The following is a 15,763-nucleotide window of genomic DNA, read 5'->3' on the forward strand; positions in this document are numbered from 1 at the left end:
AAGAGATTGAACTTAAACCGGTTGGAAATTTGAAAACCAGAGATAGAGATAAGTGTCTTGTGGTGATCTTGGTGGAGTAGATTTAGTGTTAAGTATACGATTTAGTTGAAACAGATTGACAAGAATATATAATACTGAGAGAGACACACGGGAATGTACAAAACAAGGAGTCGTCGTCGTCACGGCTGAAAATTCAAATAAATAATGAGATTGGAAATCTGTTGGGTCCCAATTTTGCAACTCAAAAGTCAGGAAGACTTTGATAAGATTCTGTCCTTTTTGATGTGATTGCCAAGATATATATCCTCTCTACTTTGTGTGGCTCCGAGACATGTACTACTTAGATACTTTCTACCTTATCTTTTATCCATTCACGCATTAACAAATTTGATTGGTATCATTCTATTGTTTTTTTCGCTATGTAAAGAAATGGTACGGAGTTGATGATGAGTATTTTTACCATACAACGTTTTGTACCCTCTACTTTTGTTTGTGCCACCACTTTTTTGTGACGGCAATTTTCAAAATATTTTAGTTTAACGTACGTACATCATTTTTTCTTCAACTTTTATCTCTTATCCATTATTTAATGTCTCTATTTTATATATCACTAGTTTGATCCGACAACATTAAATCTTGAGCGAGCATCTTTCAACTCAAAAGATCATCTATGAAGTATAAAGTAAACTATATACGTATCACATATACAGTATATTGAAAATGAGAAGCTGGTCCGAGAACGACAAGCACTCGAGACAATGAAATGTTAATGGAATAGAAGAAATTCGTTTTGGTCGATGCAGAAGCATGCCCGGCCCGCAAGGTAGGTGATGTCTCGTTCGCTTTTTGCCTTAATGAAAAAAAAAAGATATGAACGGTCCAAATGAAATGATTGCTGTAATTTTTGTGGTGCGTAATTATTGAATGATTTACGGTTCGTGAACAACAATGTGTATACATAGTATTTGTTTTAACTTTTATGTGATAATAAGGGAAAGTGAGGAGGAAAGCGAAGAAATATAAAAAGAGGCTTTTTAGGGGTTTAGGACTGTAACGGAATAAAGGGAAAATTAACAATAAGGAAAATGTCGTTTTCTGTGTGGAAGAAGAATAATGAATAATAGTGTGGGGGATTGTGTGATGATGTGTCATTCGCTCAATTCGAAAATTCATTGCTTCAAAATTACTCAAGAATCATATTAACTAGTAGTGGTGTTTGTCTCTACAACGATCTCTCTTACCCTCCCATGGACTTATTCCTTCAAACAGAAAGAGAAAATAAAAGACAATAAATATTCCTTTTGTTAAAGTTCTTGATGTTTTTTGTGTAGAATTGTGCATATTTCTTTGTTGTTCAACTAATATAGACCTTTGTGTTTTTTTCTTTTCTCATAGCAAAGTTGAAAGCCAAACAATGTTTTCATATATATGTCAGGAGGCTCATTTTAACCAAAACGATAGAGCTTTGAGACATGTCACTGTCTAATTAACACTAATCCATCTTGCATTTGTATAACCTTCATTCTAAAAAACATAGTATTAGTTATCTTTTGCCTTTTTTAATTTGCTTAAAACGTTTGAGTGCTTTACTCTTATGTAATCCATTTTCCTAAGAATCGAGTGAATAGTTTAACCACTTTAACCCCCTTTTACTTTAATATTATTTGCCGTCGTCTCCTCAAATCACTGTTTTTTTAATTGGACTTTTCACGGACACAACCAATGGAAAAGTGCAAAAAAGCATATTCAAAGGTTCTCATCTCAAACCCACTCGGACAAGTCCAAGTGTCACAGCAGTCAGCAGCCCACTCTGTAAATAACACGTTAGCATGATTGGCACGTGGATGGAGTTTTGTTATGTGCGCACCACGAACTTACCACGCCTACGCAACACGACCTCCGTGAGAATACTAACGGCCGTTCACTTCCACTTGCCTATTTCTGAATTGCAATTCTCACGGCGTTGGAAACGTGAAACGTTGCGTCCTAGTCGAGTGTCAAAAACAGGCCCACTCGAGACAAGCATCGAACTAGACAGAGTCCTGAGTGTGTCGGACGTCTAAAGACACGTGCGTCTCACAAGCTTGGAAAAAATAGGAAAGCCAGACCATTTAGAACCTCCCAATGTGCCTTTGCTGGTCTTGCAGATCTCATCTTCCTTAATTTAATTCTTTTTTGCCTTTTTACCATACTCCTTAAGTCCTAATTAGTCAAAGATCAGTATCATTTAATTGTGATTATATGAGTATTTATTGACAAAAGATTTTGTATTCGTGAAAAAGTGACACGTAACGTATAGGAAAAAGGGGTAATAATGTAATTCGAAACAGCATTCACAATTTATGACAGTAGTTCCCCTGTCTTGTCCTTTGGTTATATATAAACAAGAACAACAACGAAACATTGTATCTTTGTTTGGTACTTCAGGGAAGAAGAAGAAAGAAAGAAAGAGATGGACGCCGAGAAGGGTAGTGATAAAAACAGTGCCCATCTCTCCTCGGACCACGAGCGTTGTCCCGTGGAGGAAGTGGCTCTGGTGGTTCCTGAGACGGACGATCCAAGCATACCGGTGATGACATTCAGAGCTTGGTTCTTGGGTCTGAGCTCTTGTGTTCTGCTCATCTTTCTCAACACTTTCTTCACCTACCGCACGCAGCCGCTCACCATCTCGGCCATCCTCATGCAGATCGCTGTCTTGCCCATCGGCAAGTTCATGGCTAGGACTCTTCCCACCACTTCTCGCAACCTTCTTGGGTGGAAGTTTAGCCTCAATCCTGGTCCTTTTAATATCAAGGAGCATGTCATTATCACCATCTTTGCCAATTGTGGCGTCGCTTACGGTGGTGGTGATGCTTACTCCATTGGGGCTATCACTGTTATGAAGGCTTACTATAAGCAGAGCCTTAGCTTCATCTGTGGCCTCTTCATCGTCTTGACCACTCAGGTATCTTTCTCTCTCTCTCTTTGGCTTTCAAGATTCGTTTAAGATCTGTTAGTTGACCAACAATGGAAATGAAATTTTGTAGATTATCGGTTATGGTTGGGCTGGAATTTTGAGGAGGTACTTGGTTGATCCTGTTGACATGTGGTGGCCTTCTAATCTTGCTCAAGTGTCTCTCTTCAGGTTTTAAATCCAATCTTGATTCGTATATTACCTGCACTGCGAGAAAGCTGATTCCGTTGAAGTTGAATTGTATTGTTTCTGTGTTTTGTTTCAGAGCGTTGCACGAGAAGGAAGAGAAGTCTAAAGGCTTTACGAGGATGCAGTTCTTTCTAGTGGCTCTTGGTGCAAGCTTTCTTTACTATGCGCTTCCAGGCTATCTATTCCCAATCTTGACCTTCTTCTCATGGGTTTGTTGGGCTTGGCCTAACAGCATCACGGCTCAGCAAGTTGGCTCAGGGTACCATGGCCTTGGTGTTGGAGCCTTCACTCTTGACTGGGCTGGTATCTCTGCTTACCATGGTAGTCCCTTGGTGGCTCCATGGTCCTCTATCCTCAACGTTGGTGTTGGTTTCATCATGTTCATTTACATCATCGTCCCTGTTTGTTACTGGAAGTTCAACACTTTCGATGCCAGAAAGTTCCCAATTTTCTCCAATCAGCTCTTCACTACCAGCGGCCAGAAGTATGACACAACCAAGATCTTGACACCGCAGTTTGATTTGGATATTGGTGCATATGACAGCTACGGGAAGCTTTACCTCAGCCCTCTTTTCGCACTCTCCATTGGATCCGGGTTTGCGAGATTCACTGCAACTCTAACTCATGTGGCATTGTTCAATGGCAGGTTTGTTACTTTTGTGATTCAGTTTTGTTGAGTAGGTAGGGCACTGTGAGAAGAGAATCATCATCACTTGGCGTGTTTGTGCAGGGATATATGGAGGCAAACTTGGTCTGCAGTAAACACCAGGAAGCTGGACATCCATGGGAAACTGATGCAAAGTTACAAAAAAGTGCCTGAGTGGTGGTTTTATATATTGCTGGTAGGAAGCGTAGCTATGTCTCTCCTCATGTCTTTTGTGTGGAAGGAGTCAGTGCAGCTTCCATGGTGGGGAATGCTCTTTGCTTTTGCATTGGCCTTTATTGTCACACTCCCTATTGGTGTTATTCAAGCAACTACAAATCAGGTTAATTAGTAGTTTATATGAGAGACAAGGCCTCCTCCAGTAACTAATGCTCATATCTTTGTATATTGTTTTCTTAACATTTGCAGCAACCAGGGTATGATATAATAGGGCAGTTCATAATCGGTTATATCCTGCCTGGGAAACCCATTGCAAACCTGATTTTTAAGATCTATGGGCGGATCAGCACAGTCCACGCTCTCTCATTCTTGGCAGACCTTAAGCTTGGCCATTACATGAAAATCCCACCGCGCTGCATGTACACAGCTCAGCTGGTTGGCACTGTGGTAGCTGGTGTGGTGAATCTGGGAGTGGCCTGGTGGATGCTGGAGAGCATTCAAGACATATGCGACATCGAAGGAACCCACCCTAATAGCCCCTGGACTTGCCCCAAGTACAGAGTGACGTTTGATGCTTCAGTTATTTGGGGATTGATAGGACCAAGACGGCTGTTTGGACCAGGAGGCATGTACCGTAACCTTGTCTGGCTCTTCCTCATTGGAGCTGTCCTGCCTGTTCCAGTGTGGGCGCTGAGCAAGGTCTTCCCAAACAAGAAGTGGATCCCTCTCATCAACATTCCGGTTATCTCCTACGGCTTTGCAGGAATGCCTCCAGCCACTCCAACCAACATTGCTAGCTGGCTGGTCACAGGAACCATCTTCAACTACTTTGTGTTCAATTACCACAAGAGATGGTGGCAGAAGTACAATTACGTACTCTCTGCAGCACTCGATGCAGGGACTGCGTTCATGGGGGTACTCTTGTTCTTCGCCCTGCAGAACGCTGGACACGACCTTAAATGGTGGGGCACAGAAGTAGACCACTGCCCTCTCGCCTCCTGTCCCACGGCTCCTGGAATCAAAGCCAAAGGCTGTCCTGTTTTCTAAATTCAACAACTTTGATTAGATTCAGACATATAAATCACATGTTTTGCTCTTTCTATTGCTTCTTTCTGTACAGCCTTCTAAGGTTAGATAGTGGCCATCAGAATGCAATAAACTCTATTTAAGATTGATTTGAGAAAAGATCTCTCCTGCAGAAAGTGATGCTTTGTTACACATCTTTTTATGTTCTGCTACATATAGCTTTTGACCAAGGACGTCAATGTTATAGATATTAGAACAACCACCTAGAGACTCGAATAACGAGCAATAGGAAAATGCGGAATTGGGACTCTAGCGAAAGCATAACCAACATCTTCCTAAACAAGAAAAGGATCTCTCTCATCAACATTCCAGTTATCTCATACAGCTTTGCCAGCTTGCTTGTCACAGTAACCATCTATATCTACTCTGTGTCCAATTACCACAAGAGGTGGTGGTAGGAGTACAATTACGTACACCGACCGCCGTAAGTGGGGGTGCTGTTATTCTTTGTCCTGCAGAACGCCGGACATAACCTCAAACAGTGTCCATCAGAATGCTGTACAGCCTTCTACTGTTAGATAGTCGCAATCATAATACAATAAACTCTACTTTAGATTCTTTTGGGCCATTAAGAAATCTGTCATCTTCTGCTTTTCACCGGTATATAGTTGATCTGCATATGCTTTGTTGCAGAAGCATATGATCATCTGTCACAATCACACTTGACTTTGCTAGATTTGAAACCAAACAATAATTTAAGAAGACTGGCAGGTGACAACTGTTGTGAAAACTTGAAAGCCCCAAAACAAAACCATAAAAAAAGATTTGCCGGTTTTACAAGTGAAGTCGTTCCTGCATTCTTCTTTTCTAAATTATACTAAAAAAAACAGATGATGAAGTCTTCGAATCAAAAGATTACACAGACACTGACTGAATACTGCATCTTCATTCTGTTGGTAAACCTTATTGACAACTTTAAAGACAACAAAATTCGCCGTATCGAGGGAATACTTTGCCTGCAAATAACTCTCTTCGTGTGTCTCCTTCCTATAGCCTCACCCATTCTCCATGAGTTTAACTTTTAACACCAAATTAGATAGGGAGCATGTCGAGTTTCCACATACTACCCATTTGGAATTGGCATCATATCTTCTCACCTCTGCAATGACTTGTAGAGCACCACAGTTACATACTTTGCTAAAAAGCGGTGAGTGGAACCAAGCGCAACCACAGAGGGACCACTTTTGCCCTTCTGCATGTAAAGATGATTGAGGATGACATGCTGAGGTCTCGGCAGCGGAGATGGGATGTCAGGATTGGCTGCTGGCAAGTTCAGCAGTGTCATCTGTAGGTGCGGGGGAACCACAGGCGGTTCTTTGGAGTAGTCCTCAGCTCCCAAAAGCAAGTTGCTGTAACTATTCTCAGGAGATTGCGGAGGCTCAAACCCAGATATGCTTTGAATGTCTTCAGGAACATAGTCCTGCATACATCAAAGTAACTCTGCTGTTTTCACACGCAAAATCGAAAAAAGGAACTACAAAGCCTTGTTTTTTAAACTTGCAAACCAACATAGATCTCTTTTCCATTCCCTATAATCCTGGTTATGCAGTTCCAATAGTCTCTCCTTAAATGTTTCACTTCTCCACCTACTAACCGATTCGAAAAGCTGATGATATATGAAAAGGTACCTGAAGGTCCAAAATGTTGAAAGTGTTCCCAGCATCATCTCTTGCCAAGGGAAGCTCAGGGGCATGCCTCCACTGTCCATCAACAATGAACCTGTACTCATAGACTCCTGAAGGCAACACTTTCATGATTGTGAAATCTTTCCCAGATCTCTGCAGCCGACTTCTGATCAAACCCCCCAGAAGAACAACATAAGCTCAGATTTCGAAATGATAAAGAAGCCAAATAAAAATTGAAAACAAAACATTGAGCTGATAAAAACCTTGTCTTCCAATTGTCCCATGATCCTTCAACAGCAATCTCCTTGCCACCATGGCACCAAGTGATCATCGTAGGGATACCTTGCTCGTTACAAGCCTCTTCATACAACGAAGATGGCGATTGCATCCACGACGGATTAGGGATGTGAATTTCATCAGGTCTTTGAAGTGGAAGCACCGGAACCTTAAAACAAAAAAAAAGACACAAACTTTTTCAAGCTCCAGATCTCTCTCTTTTCATTACATCCTTCCAGATAAAGACAGCGAGAGCAAAAAGCGAATCTGAAAACCTGAGGAGCGAACATGAGAGGAGACTGAGTAGCTCGAGGGCTATGAGGAGGAGATTGACCCATAAGCTCAGGAGGAGCTACATGGTGGTAGTTACCATCGGAAGCAGCAGACATGGCTTCACGGGAACAAATCTCAGCGTCGTCGTCTTCAACCGCAGAGGCGTTGTTACTATTCGCTTCTTCTCTCGCGTTCACGTTACCCATATCACACAAATGATAAATCTAATCTCAATCTCTCTCTCTCTCTCTCTCTATATCTCCCCCTTAAAAAAAGCTCCTTTTTTTTTTTAACAAAGAGGTAACTTCTCAAACGGATCTCAACAACACAAATTCATGAGTGACAAGAGCACACTCGATTACAAGGACAGACCCGGGTATGAAAAAAGATTCGAGCTTTATCGTTAGAAATTGATCAAAAGAGCAGAGTAGGGACGGAGAAATTGAGGGGGGCAACACAACAATTATAAAAGCTTCTTCCTGACTGACTGAGAGAGAGATCAGAGAAAACTAAATAAGAAAGCAAAAACAAAAAAAAAAGCAGGAAAGAGAGGAAAAAACGACCAATCTTTTGATTTCAACTCAAGACTCTTCTTCTCTCTTCTCTCTCTCACACAAATATCATATTGAAACGATCCTATATTTGTTGTTGTTTTGTCATTTCATCAATTGTTGTTGTTGTTCCCATACACTCTCCCATCTTCCCCCACTCACATTTTTTTCCCCCATCTCTTTTACTTTCATCTCTTCGTTTTTCTTTATTGTATTTATTACCCTATAATTTGATTTGGTTACATTTACCCCCCCCCCACCCCCCCCCCCCCCCCCCCAACCAACATTTGGTCTCCAGTTAAATCAGTGGTAATAGGCATATCAATCACCAAATACTTCAATAAGTCACTCATTGCTATGCTCCTACACCAAGATGAAGCGACTTTTTTTTACTATTTAATAGTACTTTTTTCTTTTTAGCCATCAATTACGTTTGTTTTGGCAAAGAGGCTGTGGCTAACAACAAGGTGAGTACATATACTTCAGCTTTTGACTTTATCAAATTTCTATTTTTGGTTAATGTATGTTCCCCACTACTGAAAACTAGTAGTGCTCATATATAGATGATGGATGGAATCAAAATAATTATGAAGAGAAGAGATGGAGTGGGAGAGCCTAGCTATACTAGCCTAACTAATATGTGTTTCAGTCTTTGGAGAATGGAAGTGGGCATTGTGATGGTTCCTGCAGTATAAGCTCGGATGTGGTTGCCAAAGGATGAAAGGGGTTTTAGCTTTTGCTGTGACTTGGGAGCACTTTTTTGAAGCTTATCACAACAAAAACAAACAATCACCTTTACATCAATAAAGTCGAATGGTGGGTTTGTCTGCTGTAAAATAAAGCAAAGTCAATATCTTTACCATCACTTTCGATTGACTTGTATTCAAAGCCACAAACCAGAGACTAGTCAAAAGAAGTAGCACTAGAGGATCAGCTAAGTTTGAGATTGAAGCATATATAGATCGTTGGTGGTCAGAGGGGCAGGACTCATTCTGTGCCAAAGCGTATTAACTTCACCCTTCAAGGCTTGTTTTGTGAATGTTGTTCCCTGAAACCGACATTTTATGGTCTTGAGTATCTTATTAGTTATGATGAGTCCATCATAGTATCTTCTTCCTCTTAATTTTTGTTTTCTCTCTCTCGAAATGTCAACTTGTTAAAGTGGTCACCAACTAATTAGAGTTGACTTATTTAAGCCAACGAACTTTAGATCCTTTACCATGTCTCAGCAGCCAACTACAAACTTTTATGGAGAGAGAGAGAAAGATAGATCGTGGCCAAAATAAGAAAAGACCCTTGGAAATAGTCGTAATCTGAAGCTTCTCTACACGTTAACGAGAAGAAAAAAAGGAAAGGTATATTTTCTTGGTGCATCATCTTCTTCTCTGCTCTCAAAAGTCAAGACTACATTCACTTGATGTCTGCATCGGATCGGCAAATTTATGTTCGATTCTTGAATTTTTATTTTTATTGATCCAAAACTTTAGAGGGTTTCTGTTGATGTTCAATGGGATTAACCATTTATTTTTCATGTTTGTGGTAGGCATGGGAATAGTGAGTCGTGGGAGAGATGATGATGCAATGCTTAGATGGATTAAAGCACTTATCCTTAATTCTGTTGACTTGTTGTGATGCTGATCCTCCCAAGGGTCGTCAGAACCCTAAGGATGTGGCTAGAGGCACTGTGTGTATGTTTTATTTCTCTTCCAAAAACTTTACTACTTTTGATTCTAGCTCACAACCCCCAACAATAATGTCTTAATGTACCAAATGCAGTTACTGTGAATGAAATTGAAGCTCTTTACGAACTGTTCAAGAACATTAGCAAAGACGGGCTTATCGATAAGGTAAGCCTTAATTCGTACTATGTCTTTGTGCTCCTCTACATTATAACATTAACTAGGATCCTTTCAAATGAATTTCAGGAACATTTTCAATTCGTACTATTCAAGATAAACACAACAAGAAGCCTTTTTGCTGATAGGGTAAAAAGACTTGGTAACTTACCCATCTGGATTTCATTGCTGTACGCTTTGCAGGTGTTTGACTTATTTGATACCAAGCATACTGGGATTCTAGATTTTGAAGCCTTTGCTCGTTCTCTTTCCGTCTTTCACCCCAACGCTAAATTTGAGGATAAGATTGAGTGTAAGTGGCAGAGTCTTCACCTTTTGTTATTATTGTTTTCATATCCAAACCTTGGCATGCTCATCTTTTGCCCCTGCAGTTTCTTTCAAGCTGTATGATCTGAAGCAGCAAGGCTCTATAGAGCGACCGGAGGTGAAGCAAATGGTGGTGACGACTCTAGCTGAAACTGGCATGAACCTTTCTGATCATGTGATTGAGAGCATCATAGACAAGGTTGGTTTGGTAGTTGATCTCCACTGACATTGACTAGGCCTTCTCATATATATTTTTTGAAATGAGATGTAAAAATTTATTGGTGTAGACTTTTGAAGACGCTGATACTAAAAAGGACGGCAAGATCGATAAGGAAGAGTGGCGGACTCTTGTATTGCGCCATCCCTCTCTGATACAGAACATGAGCCTTCAACATCTCAAGTAAGTCATGTCTTTGCCTTGTTATCTTCTTCGGGTGCAAGGCTGATAGGTTTATGTGTTTGTGTTTGTGTAGGGACGTAACGAAGACGTTTCCAAATTTTGTATTTCACACTATAGTGTCAGACAATCATAGTGAGCTGGAGGCATATGGATGTTCAGGGATATGAAGAAAGGACCAAAAACTTTACAAGATTCATTCTTTCTCCTATATTTCTTCTCCATTAGTCCATTATTTTTAACAAATACAAGATCACAAACGTTTTGAAAACTACATTGTCTCTTCACAGGTTTGTTATCCGCAAACTTGTCCCGTTTATCTTATCTGTTGGATTGTGCAAGTTGATAATTTTACTTGGCATTAAGAGATTATGATATCCTTCTATGTATGTATAAACTTTGTTTTCACACCAATCTAATTGTACCTGAAAACTTGTCTAGTATTAAATTTTTGTAACACATACAAAGAGCAGTGTGATATTATGATTTTTGGAATCCACTTTTCAAGTTCAGTTCCTTTGCTCCAATAGCTTCTTTGCTCAAAGAAAGTGTAATTTTTGAAACCGTACCTTTGTTGGTTAAATGAATCTCATTCAAGCAGCAGAGGCAGATTTTAATCTCCAAACCAAAGCCAACATTTTGTTGGTTTTCATGAAAAAATGCCAATTTCATTGAACCTTTTGACCGGTTCAATTTGATTGGTCATTAACCGGTTTAAATCAAAATATTCGTACATGTTTTCAAGCTCGATTAGATGGAATTCTGTCAATCAATTTCGTTTGTCTTGTTTTTTTTTTCTTTTCTTGAGTCAACTTAAATTTGTTTTCAGACTTTCAGAATATGTAATACTTTTAAGGCTAGGATCTGGTAAATTACTGATTCCTGAATCTTAGTTTTAAATCACTCTCCAAACTATATATATCAACCATCAACAAGGATGAGAATGAAGTACGCATGCAATAAAACAAAACGTGCTGCAATGAAATAGACTGTGATGTATGCAAAACGGACTCTAGACAATCTACCATATTATCACCACAAATGAGGTCTTACGCAAGTTCACAATCCCACTCATATGTTGATATGTTTCAGATTCCCTTCTTTTGCAACCAATGCCTAGTTTTCCGTCTCGGTTAACTCCTAATTCTCATGCCTCAACATGGAAATAATTTACCTCGGCGAGATTGACATTTGGAGCTGCAGTCCGCCTTCCAATCAATCTTACAACTCTGACATAACGTCCTTTGGCTCGTACGATTTCACGAAGCTCGGGAAAAATGCCCATCATAAAGGTTCTTGATTCATTTGATATAGCAGGTGACCCTCTTTTTTAAAGACTTGAACAAGAGAACATGTGGGATGATGTTGGTATCGTCCTGCCAAAATGAAAAAAAAGAAAAAGAAATACACAGTTAGTTAACAGATGGACTTATTCACAAAATCATATGAGATTGATTAGTAAGAAAGGAAAAAATACATGAAAGTTAGTTCGGCCTATAGCAAGAGCAGGGGCGGATCTACAGCCAAAAGGGGTGGGGCACATGCCCCACACTCATTTTTAATAATTATTCAAATAGACTTTGTTGTAATGTATCTTTTAGCTCATTTGGAAAGGAGTGTCTTATGTTGTGTCTCAGGACAAGGGTTCAAATCCTCTCATCGACATTACTTGTGCTCCACATAATTTTTGATCCTGGATCCGCCATTGAGCAAGAGTGCGAGACGAAAAAAGGGTTGCGGCAGCGAGTTGTCCATCAGTATATCCCAACGCGGGTGTGAGGCTGGTCCAGTGGCTTCTAATGCCTCGTAAGAGCTCTTTTGCAAGTTCACCTTCAGCGTTGATACAATGAAATCCCAGCCAAACAGAGATTTTGTTTGCAAGAGCTGGATCGCCGACAGCTAAGGTTTCACCAGCATCACAATTACGTTGCAAAAAATGGATCAGATGTATGTTTAGCTCCCCATCCCTCAGGTCGCGCAGCTGAATGTTAACTCGATCTGGGGTACTGCCATAACGTCTGAAAGCTGTGAACACCACCATCTGTGATGCTCCCTCATAAGAATTGAACTGTTGAGCCAAAACCTCGACATCATCTATCTTTTCTTCTTCCAGAACTCTAAAGAGGAGGAAACCCATTGGTGATTCGAACAGTGCCTTCATCTTTTATGAGTATGCACAAAGAAAAATAAAAAAAAAGAACCATCAGAACTGGAAAGATACATATCATAAAAACCTACAACAAACCATAACGAGAAAGAAAAAAAGAAGAAAATATGAGATTGATTAGTAAGAAAGGAAACAATACATGAAAGTTTGTTCGGCCTATAACAAGAGTGCGCGACGAAGAAAGGGTTCCGACAGCGAGTTGTCCATCAGTACATCCCAACGCGGGTGTGAGGCTGGTCCAATGGCTTCTAATGCCTCTCAAGAGCTCTTTTGCAACTTCACCTTTAGCGTCGATACAATTAAATACTTAGGTGACATAACAATGAACTAATCTTGCACTAATCTAATCGACCAAGGAGCAAAAGATTTTGATCTCCAAACCAAAGCCAGCATTTTGTTGTTTTGCGTGAACAAGTTCAATTTGATTAATTACTAACAGATTAAGATAAAAATAATCTTACATGCCTGAACATTTTTTTTTTGTCAACAACTTAAATTAACAAAAAAAAACCCTATAACACATGTTTTCAAGCTAGATTATATATTCTGGAATTCTGTCCATGAATTTAGTTACTTTTTTTTTAATGCGTCAACTAAAATATTTAGAGGGGTTATTGGTTCTAAGATTTTAATGGATTTGGAAATCCAAACAAAAATCATGTGTTATTCAATCATTGATTTTAAAATACTTATCAAAATTATGTGTTGTTGGTTATATGATTTACAAATACTTGTTAAAATCCTCTGTTATTCATTTAATGATTTGTTTTTGGATTTCAAAATCCACATTATGTTTTAAATAGATTAGAATGGATTTGAAAGTGTAAAATAGAAGGATTCAAATTAAAGGATTCAATAAAACATGTTATTTCAAAATCCATGTGTTTATTTTTAAAATTTACAATTCCATATGAATTTAGAAATCACCTCTCCAATAACAAACCCTAGTTTCTGACATCAATTACTTAACATTTATTTATGCATTAGAATTTTTAGTTTCGCTAGCTAGTGTTTAAAATGATAAAACCTTAAATAAAGACCCTTTGCCTGAATAAGTTCAAAATATTCTAGCACTTTACAAAATTTTAGGAAACTAATCAACAAAACTCTTTAGCAATCTTTAACAATCTTTCACTTATTTACTTTTAATGATTTTGTTGAACTTTTCAAAAATCTTTATAAATTAGAATCCAATAACACCCATTATGTTTTTCTGCCTGATCCGGCTTTGTCAAAAAAATTCATTCGACAATTTTAATTTACGTTTCTGTACGGTTAGATTTTTGTATTTACTGGATGGATAGTTAATGTTGTGGTAGTAAACTGATTGATAGTGTTCACCGGAAAACTGAAGATGCACTCTCTATAGCTGCGAGGAAACAGAATTCTGCATCAGACCACATACATATGCTGTTCGACAAGGACGCAGAGCTGACGTGTCACAGTTAGATTGGTTAAGATGATGTGTCGTTAAAGTGCTGTGAGTTAAATATGAAGATAAAGCCGAGTCGGGAGAGAAGATATTTGGAGAATATTCATCTCGACGTTTAAGGAATGATAAGACTTGGAGCACAAGCGGTTACTATAAGAAGAAGATACAAAGATATTATTGTTAAGGTTTAGAGAAGCTTAGTATAAATAGCTAGACCCGCAAAATGTTTTTAACACTTAGAAACTATTGTGTGAGATTGTAAAACTTCTAGGCTAGCAAAAAGAGCTGAGAATAAGAGTGTTGGGTTTCTTCTCTTAGATCTACACTAGGGTGTGCTTCGATAGAAAAGAGAAGAATGCTTAGATTCAATCTTGTATTCAATAACTTTGTTTAATAAGATTGAGTAGAAAAGTGTTTGCTTGGCATGTTTCCAAGCAGAACTCTGTGTTGTGATCTCTATACCCCTTTCAATTGGTATCAGAGCGGACACTTGATAAAAGTTCAAATATCTTTTCAACAGGTGTGATCTTGCGACAAAGGTATTGAGAAGTCACTAGGGTTTGTTGCGCTATCAAAACTGAATCCGGAGCACTATGGACATTGGAAGGTGTCAGTCAAGGAGGTAATTTAGAGCATTGACATGGAAGCTTGATTCGCTGTGGAAGATGGTTGGACATAGCCAATGGAGAAAGATGACAAAGGTGAATTGATGCCAAAAACAAGAAAGAATTGGACAGAAGAGGAGAAAGTTGAGGCAAAGTATAACTCACAAGTCTTTTCCGTTATCTTTAACGCTCTACCATTGACTCAGTTAAACAGTTTTCAAGGATGTGTATCAGCTAAAGAGGCTTGTGATATTCTTCAAGTCACCTTTGAAGGAACTAGCAATGTCAAGCGAAAACGTCTTGGCAATCTGGCCTCCTATTTCGAGAACCTATCAATTGGAGAAGGTGAAACCGTTGCTGATTACAGCAAACGTCTGAGCTTTATAGCACATGAAGCTGTAGTTTTGGGAAAACGGTACAAAGATAAGAAACTGGTGGAGAAATTTCTCAGGAGTTTGCCACATAAGTTTCAATAGCACAGATCTGCTATTGATGTATCATTAAACTCATATGAGATAAAGTTTAATCAAGTGGTCGAGAATATGCAGGCATATGAGTTGTAGTTGAAAAAAAAAGAACAGCGCACTGAACGATCATTTGCGTTGAAAGCTGTTGAAACACAAAAGGTTGAAAAGACACAGGCTGCTGCGCTGGTAAGAAAATTCTTTCGAAAAATGGAGTGAAGTCAGCGCAGAGGAACTTCATCAATTCTAGACCTGAATCAGAGAAGAATTTTAAAAAGGGTGATAAACAAGAGCGACAATGTATGGAGTGTGAAGCGTATGGACATCTCAGGATGGAGTGCCCCAAAAATAAACGCAGAGGGTCACTGCAGTGTTATGGTTGCAAAGGTTACAGACACACCAAGGCTGAGTGTCCTACGAAAGAAAGCAAATCCAAGTTGTTTGTTATATGGAGCGATAACGAGACAGATGATGAGGAACAAGATGGTGAAATACACAATAATTATGTTGCCTTACTAGATGTTATTGAAGAAGATGAGGAAGATGAAGGCATTGAGATGACTGAGGAGGTCAAACAAACCGTTGTGTCTGACTTAGAAGATGATGAACCAGATCTATCCGATGAAGAACAAGTTGCTTTACTTATTTCAAGTTTGATTCAGAAGAAACATGAGAATGATGAGCTGATAGCTGAAAAAGAAACTTTGACAATGAAGTTAGCAAATCTGACTTTAGAGCTTGATGAAGAAAGAACTAGGTC

At 39.1% G+C, this 15,763-nt stretch overlaps 4 protein-coding genes across 8 annotated transcripts; 3 read left to right on the plus strand and 1 right to left on the minus strand.

Moving 5' to 3' along the window:
* Window positions 1-1,318: 1,318 nt before the first annotated feature.
* LOC104723487 (oligopeptide transporter 3) lies at window positions 1,319-5,150 on the plus strand. The gene is made up of 5 exons (XM_010441866.3): window positions 1,319-2,944; window positions 3,027-3,124; window positions 3,219-3,788; window positions 3,873-4,128; window positions 4,215-5,150. Exons 1-5 carry the CDS (start codon window positions 2,453-2,455, stop codon window positions 5,010-5,012), a joined length of 2,214 nt encoding a protein of 737 aa, XP_010440168.2. The 5' UTR covers window positions 1,319-2,452; the 3' UTR covers window positions 5,013-5,150.
* Window positions 5,151-5,727: 577 nt separating this feature from the next.
* On the minus strand, window positions 5,728-7,883 carry LOC104723488 (SNF1-related protein kinase regulatory subunit beta-2). 2 transcript variants are annotated; one of them, XM_010436537.3, is made up of 4 exons: window positions 7,228-7,883; window positions 6,940-7,121; window positions 6,680-6,842; window positions 5,728-6,471 (listed from the first exon to the last, which is right to left on the minus strand). In XM_010436537.3, exons 1-4 carry the CDS (start codon window positions 7,429-7,431, stop codon window positions 6,145-6,147), a joined length of 876 nt encoding a protein of 291 aa, XP_010434839.2. In that variant the 5' UTR covers window positions 7,432-7,883; the 3' UTR covers window positions 5,728-6,144. The 2 variants fall into 2 exon arrangements, with proteins under 2 accessions (XP_010434839.2, XP_010434840.2); XM_010436538.3 differs by having other exon boundaries at window positions 6,680-6,839; window positions 7,228-7,741.
* On the plus strand, window positions 7,727-10,852 carry LOC104718738 (calcineurin B-like protein 6). Of its 4 annotated transcripts, none has more exons than XM_087470143.1 (8): window positions 7,727-8,243; window positions 8,340-9,131; window positions 9,320-9,464; window positions 9,553-9,623; window positions 9,702-9,924; window positions 10,004-10,137; window positions 10,226-10,338; window positions 10,412-10,852. In XM_087470143.1, exons 3-8 carry the CDS (start codon window positions 9,347-9,349, stop codon window positions 10,503-10,505), a joined length of 753 nt encoding a protein of 250 aa, XP_087326269.1. In that variant the 5' UTR covers window positions 7,727-8,243; window positions 8,340-9,131; window positions 9,320-9,346; the 3' UTR covers window positions 10,506-10,852. The 4 variants fall into 4 exon arrangements, with proteins under 4 accessions (XP_087326269.1, XP_087326270.1, XP_010434842.1 ...); XM_087470144.1 differs by having other exon boundaries at window positions 9,816-9,924; XM_010436540.3 differs by lacking the exon at window positions 7,727-8,243 and having other exon boundaries at window positions 8,997-9,220.
* Window positions 10,853-14,616: 3,764 nt separating this feature from the next.
* Window positions 14,617-15,015, plus strand: LOC147936025 (uncharacterized). Its single transcript, XM_087468559.1, has one exon. The coding sequence runs from the start codon at window positions 14,617-14,619 to the stop codon at window positions 15,013-15,015; it is 399 nt and encodes a 132-aa protein (XP_087324685.1).
* The last annotated feature ends 748 nt before the right edge of the window (window positions 15,016-15,763 follow it).

The sequence above is a fragment of the Camelina sativa genome, chromosome 10 (assembly GCF_030686135.1).
Source record: "Camelina sativa cultivar CO46 ecotype springtype chromosome 10, ASM3068613v1".
Lineage (NCBI taxonomy): Eukaryota > Viridiplantae > Streptophyta > Magnoliopsida > Brassicales > Brassicaceae > Camelina > Camelina sativa.

Coding starts and splice junctions, on each gene's coding strand:
- LOC104723487 (XM_010441866.3), top strand. CDS start 2,453: ATGGACGCCGAGAAGGGTAGTGATAAAAACAGTGCCCATCTCTCCTCG. Junction 3,125..3,218: donor GCTCAAGTGTCTCTCTTCAG/GTTTTAAATCCA, acceptor GTTTTGTTTCAG/AGCGTTGCACGAGAAGGAAG. Junction 3,789..3,872: donor GTGGCATTGTTCAATGGCAG/GTTTGTTACTTT, acceptor GTGTTTGTGCAG/GGATATATGGAGGCAAACTT.
- LOC104723488 (XM_010436537.3), bottom strand. CDS start 7,431: ATGGGTAACGTGAACGCGAGAGAAGAAGCGAATAGTAACAACGCCTCT. Junction 7,122..7,227: donor CTCTCATGTTCGCTCCTCAG/GTTTTCAGATTC, acceptor TTTTGTTTTAAG/GTTCCGGTGCTTCCACTTCA. Junction 6,472..6,679: donor TCAACATTTTGGACCTTCAG/GTACCTTTTCAT, acceptor TGATGTATGCAG/GACTATGTTCCTGAAGACAT.
- LOC104718738 (XM_087470143.1), top strand. CDS start 9,347: ATGATGATGCAATGCTTAGATGGATTAAAGCACTTATCCTTAATTCTG. Junction 9,465..9,552: donor TGTGGCTAGAGGCACTGTGT/GTATGTTTTATT, acceptor TACCAAATGCAG/TTACTGTGAATGAAATTGAA. Junction 9,624..9,701: donor AAGACGGGCTTATCGATAAG/GTAAGCCTTAAT, acceptor AATGAATTTCAG/GAACATTTTCAATTCGTACT.
- LOC147936025 (XM_087468559.1), top strand. CDS start 14,617: ATGGAGAAAGATGACAAAGGTGAATTGATGCCAAAAACAAGAAAGAAT.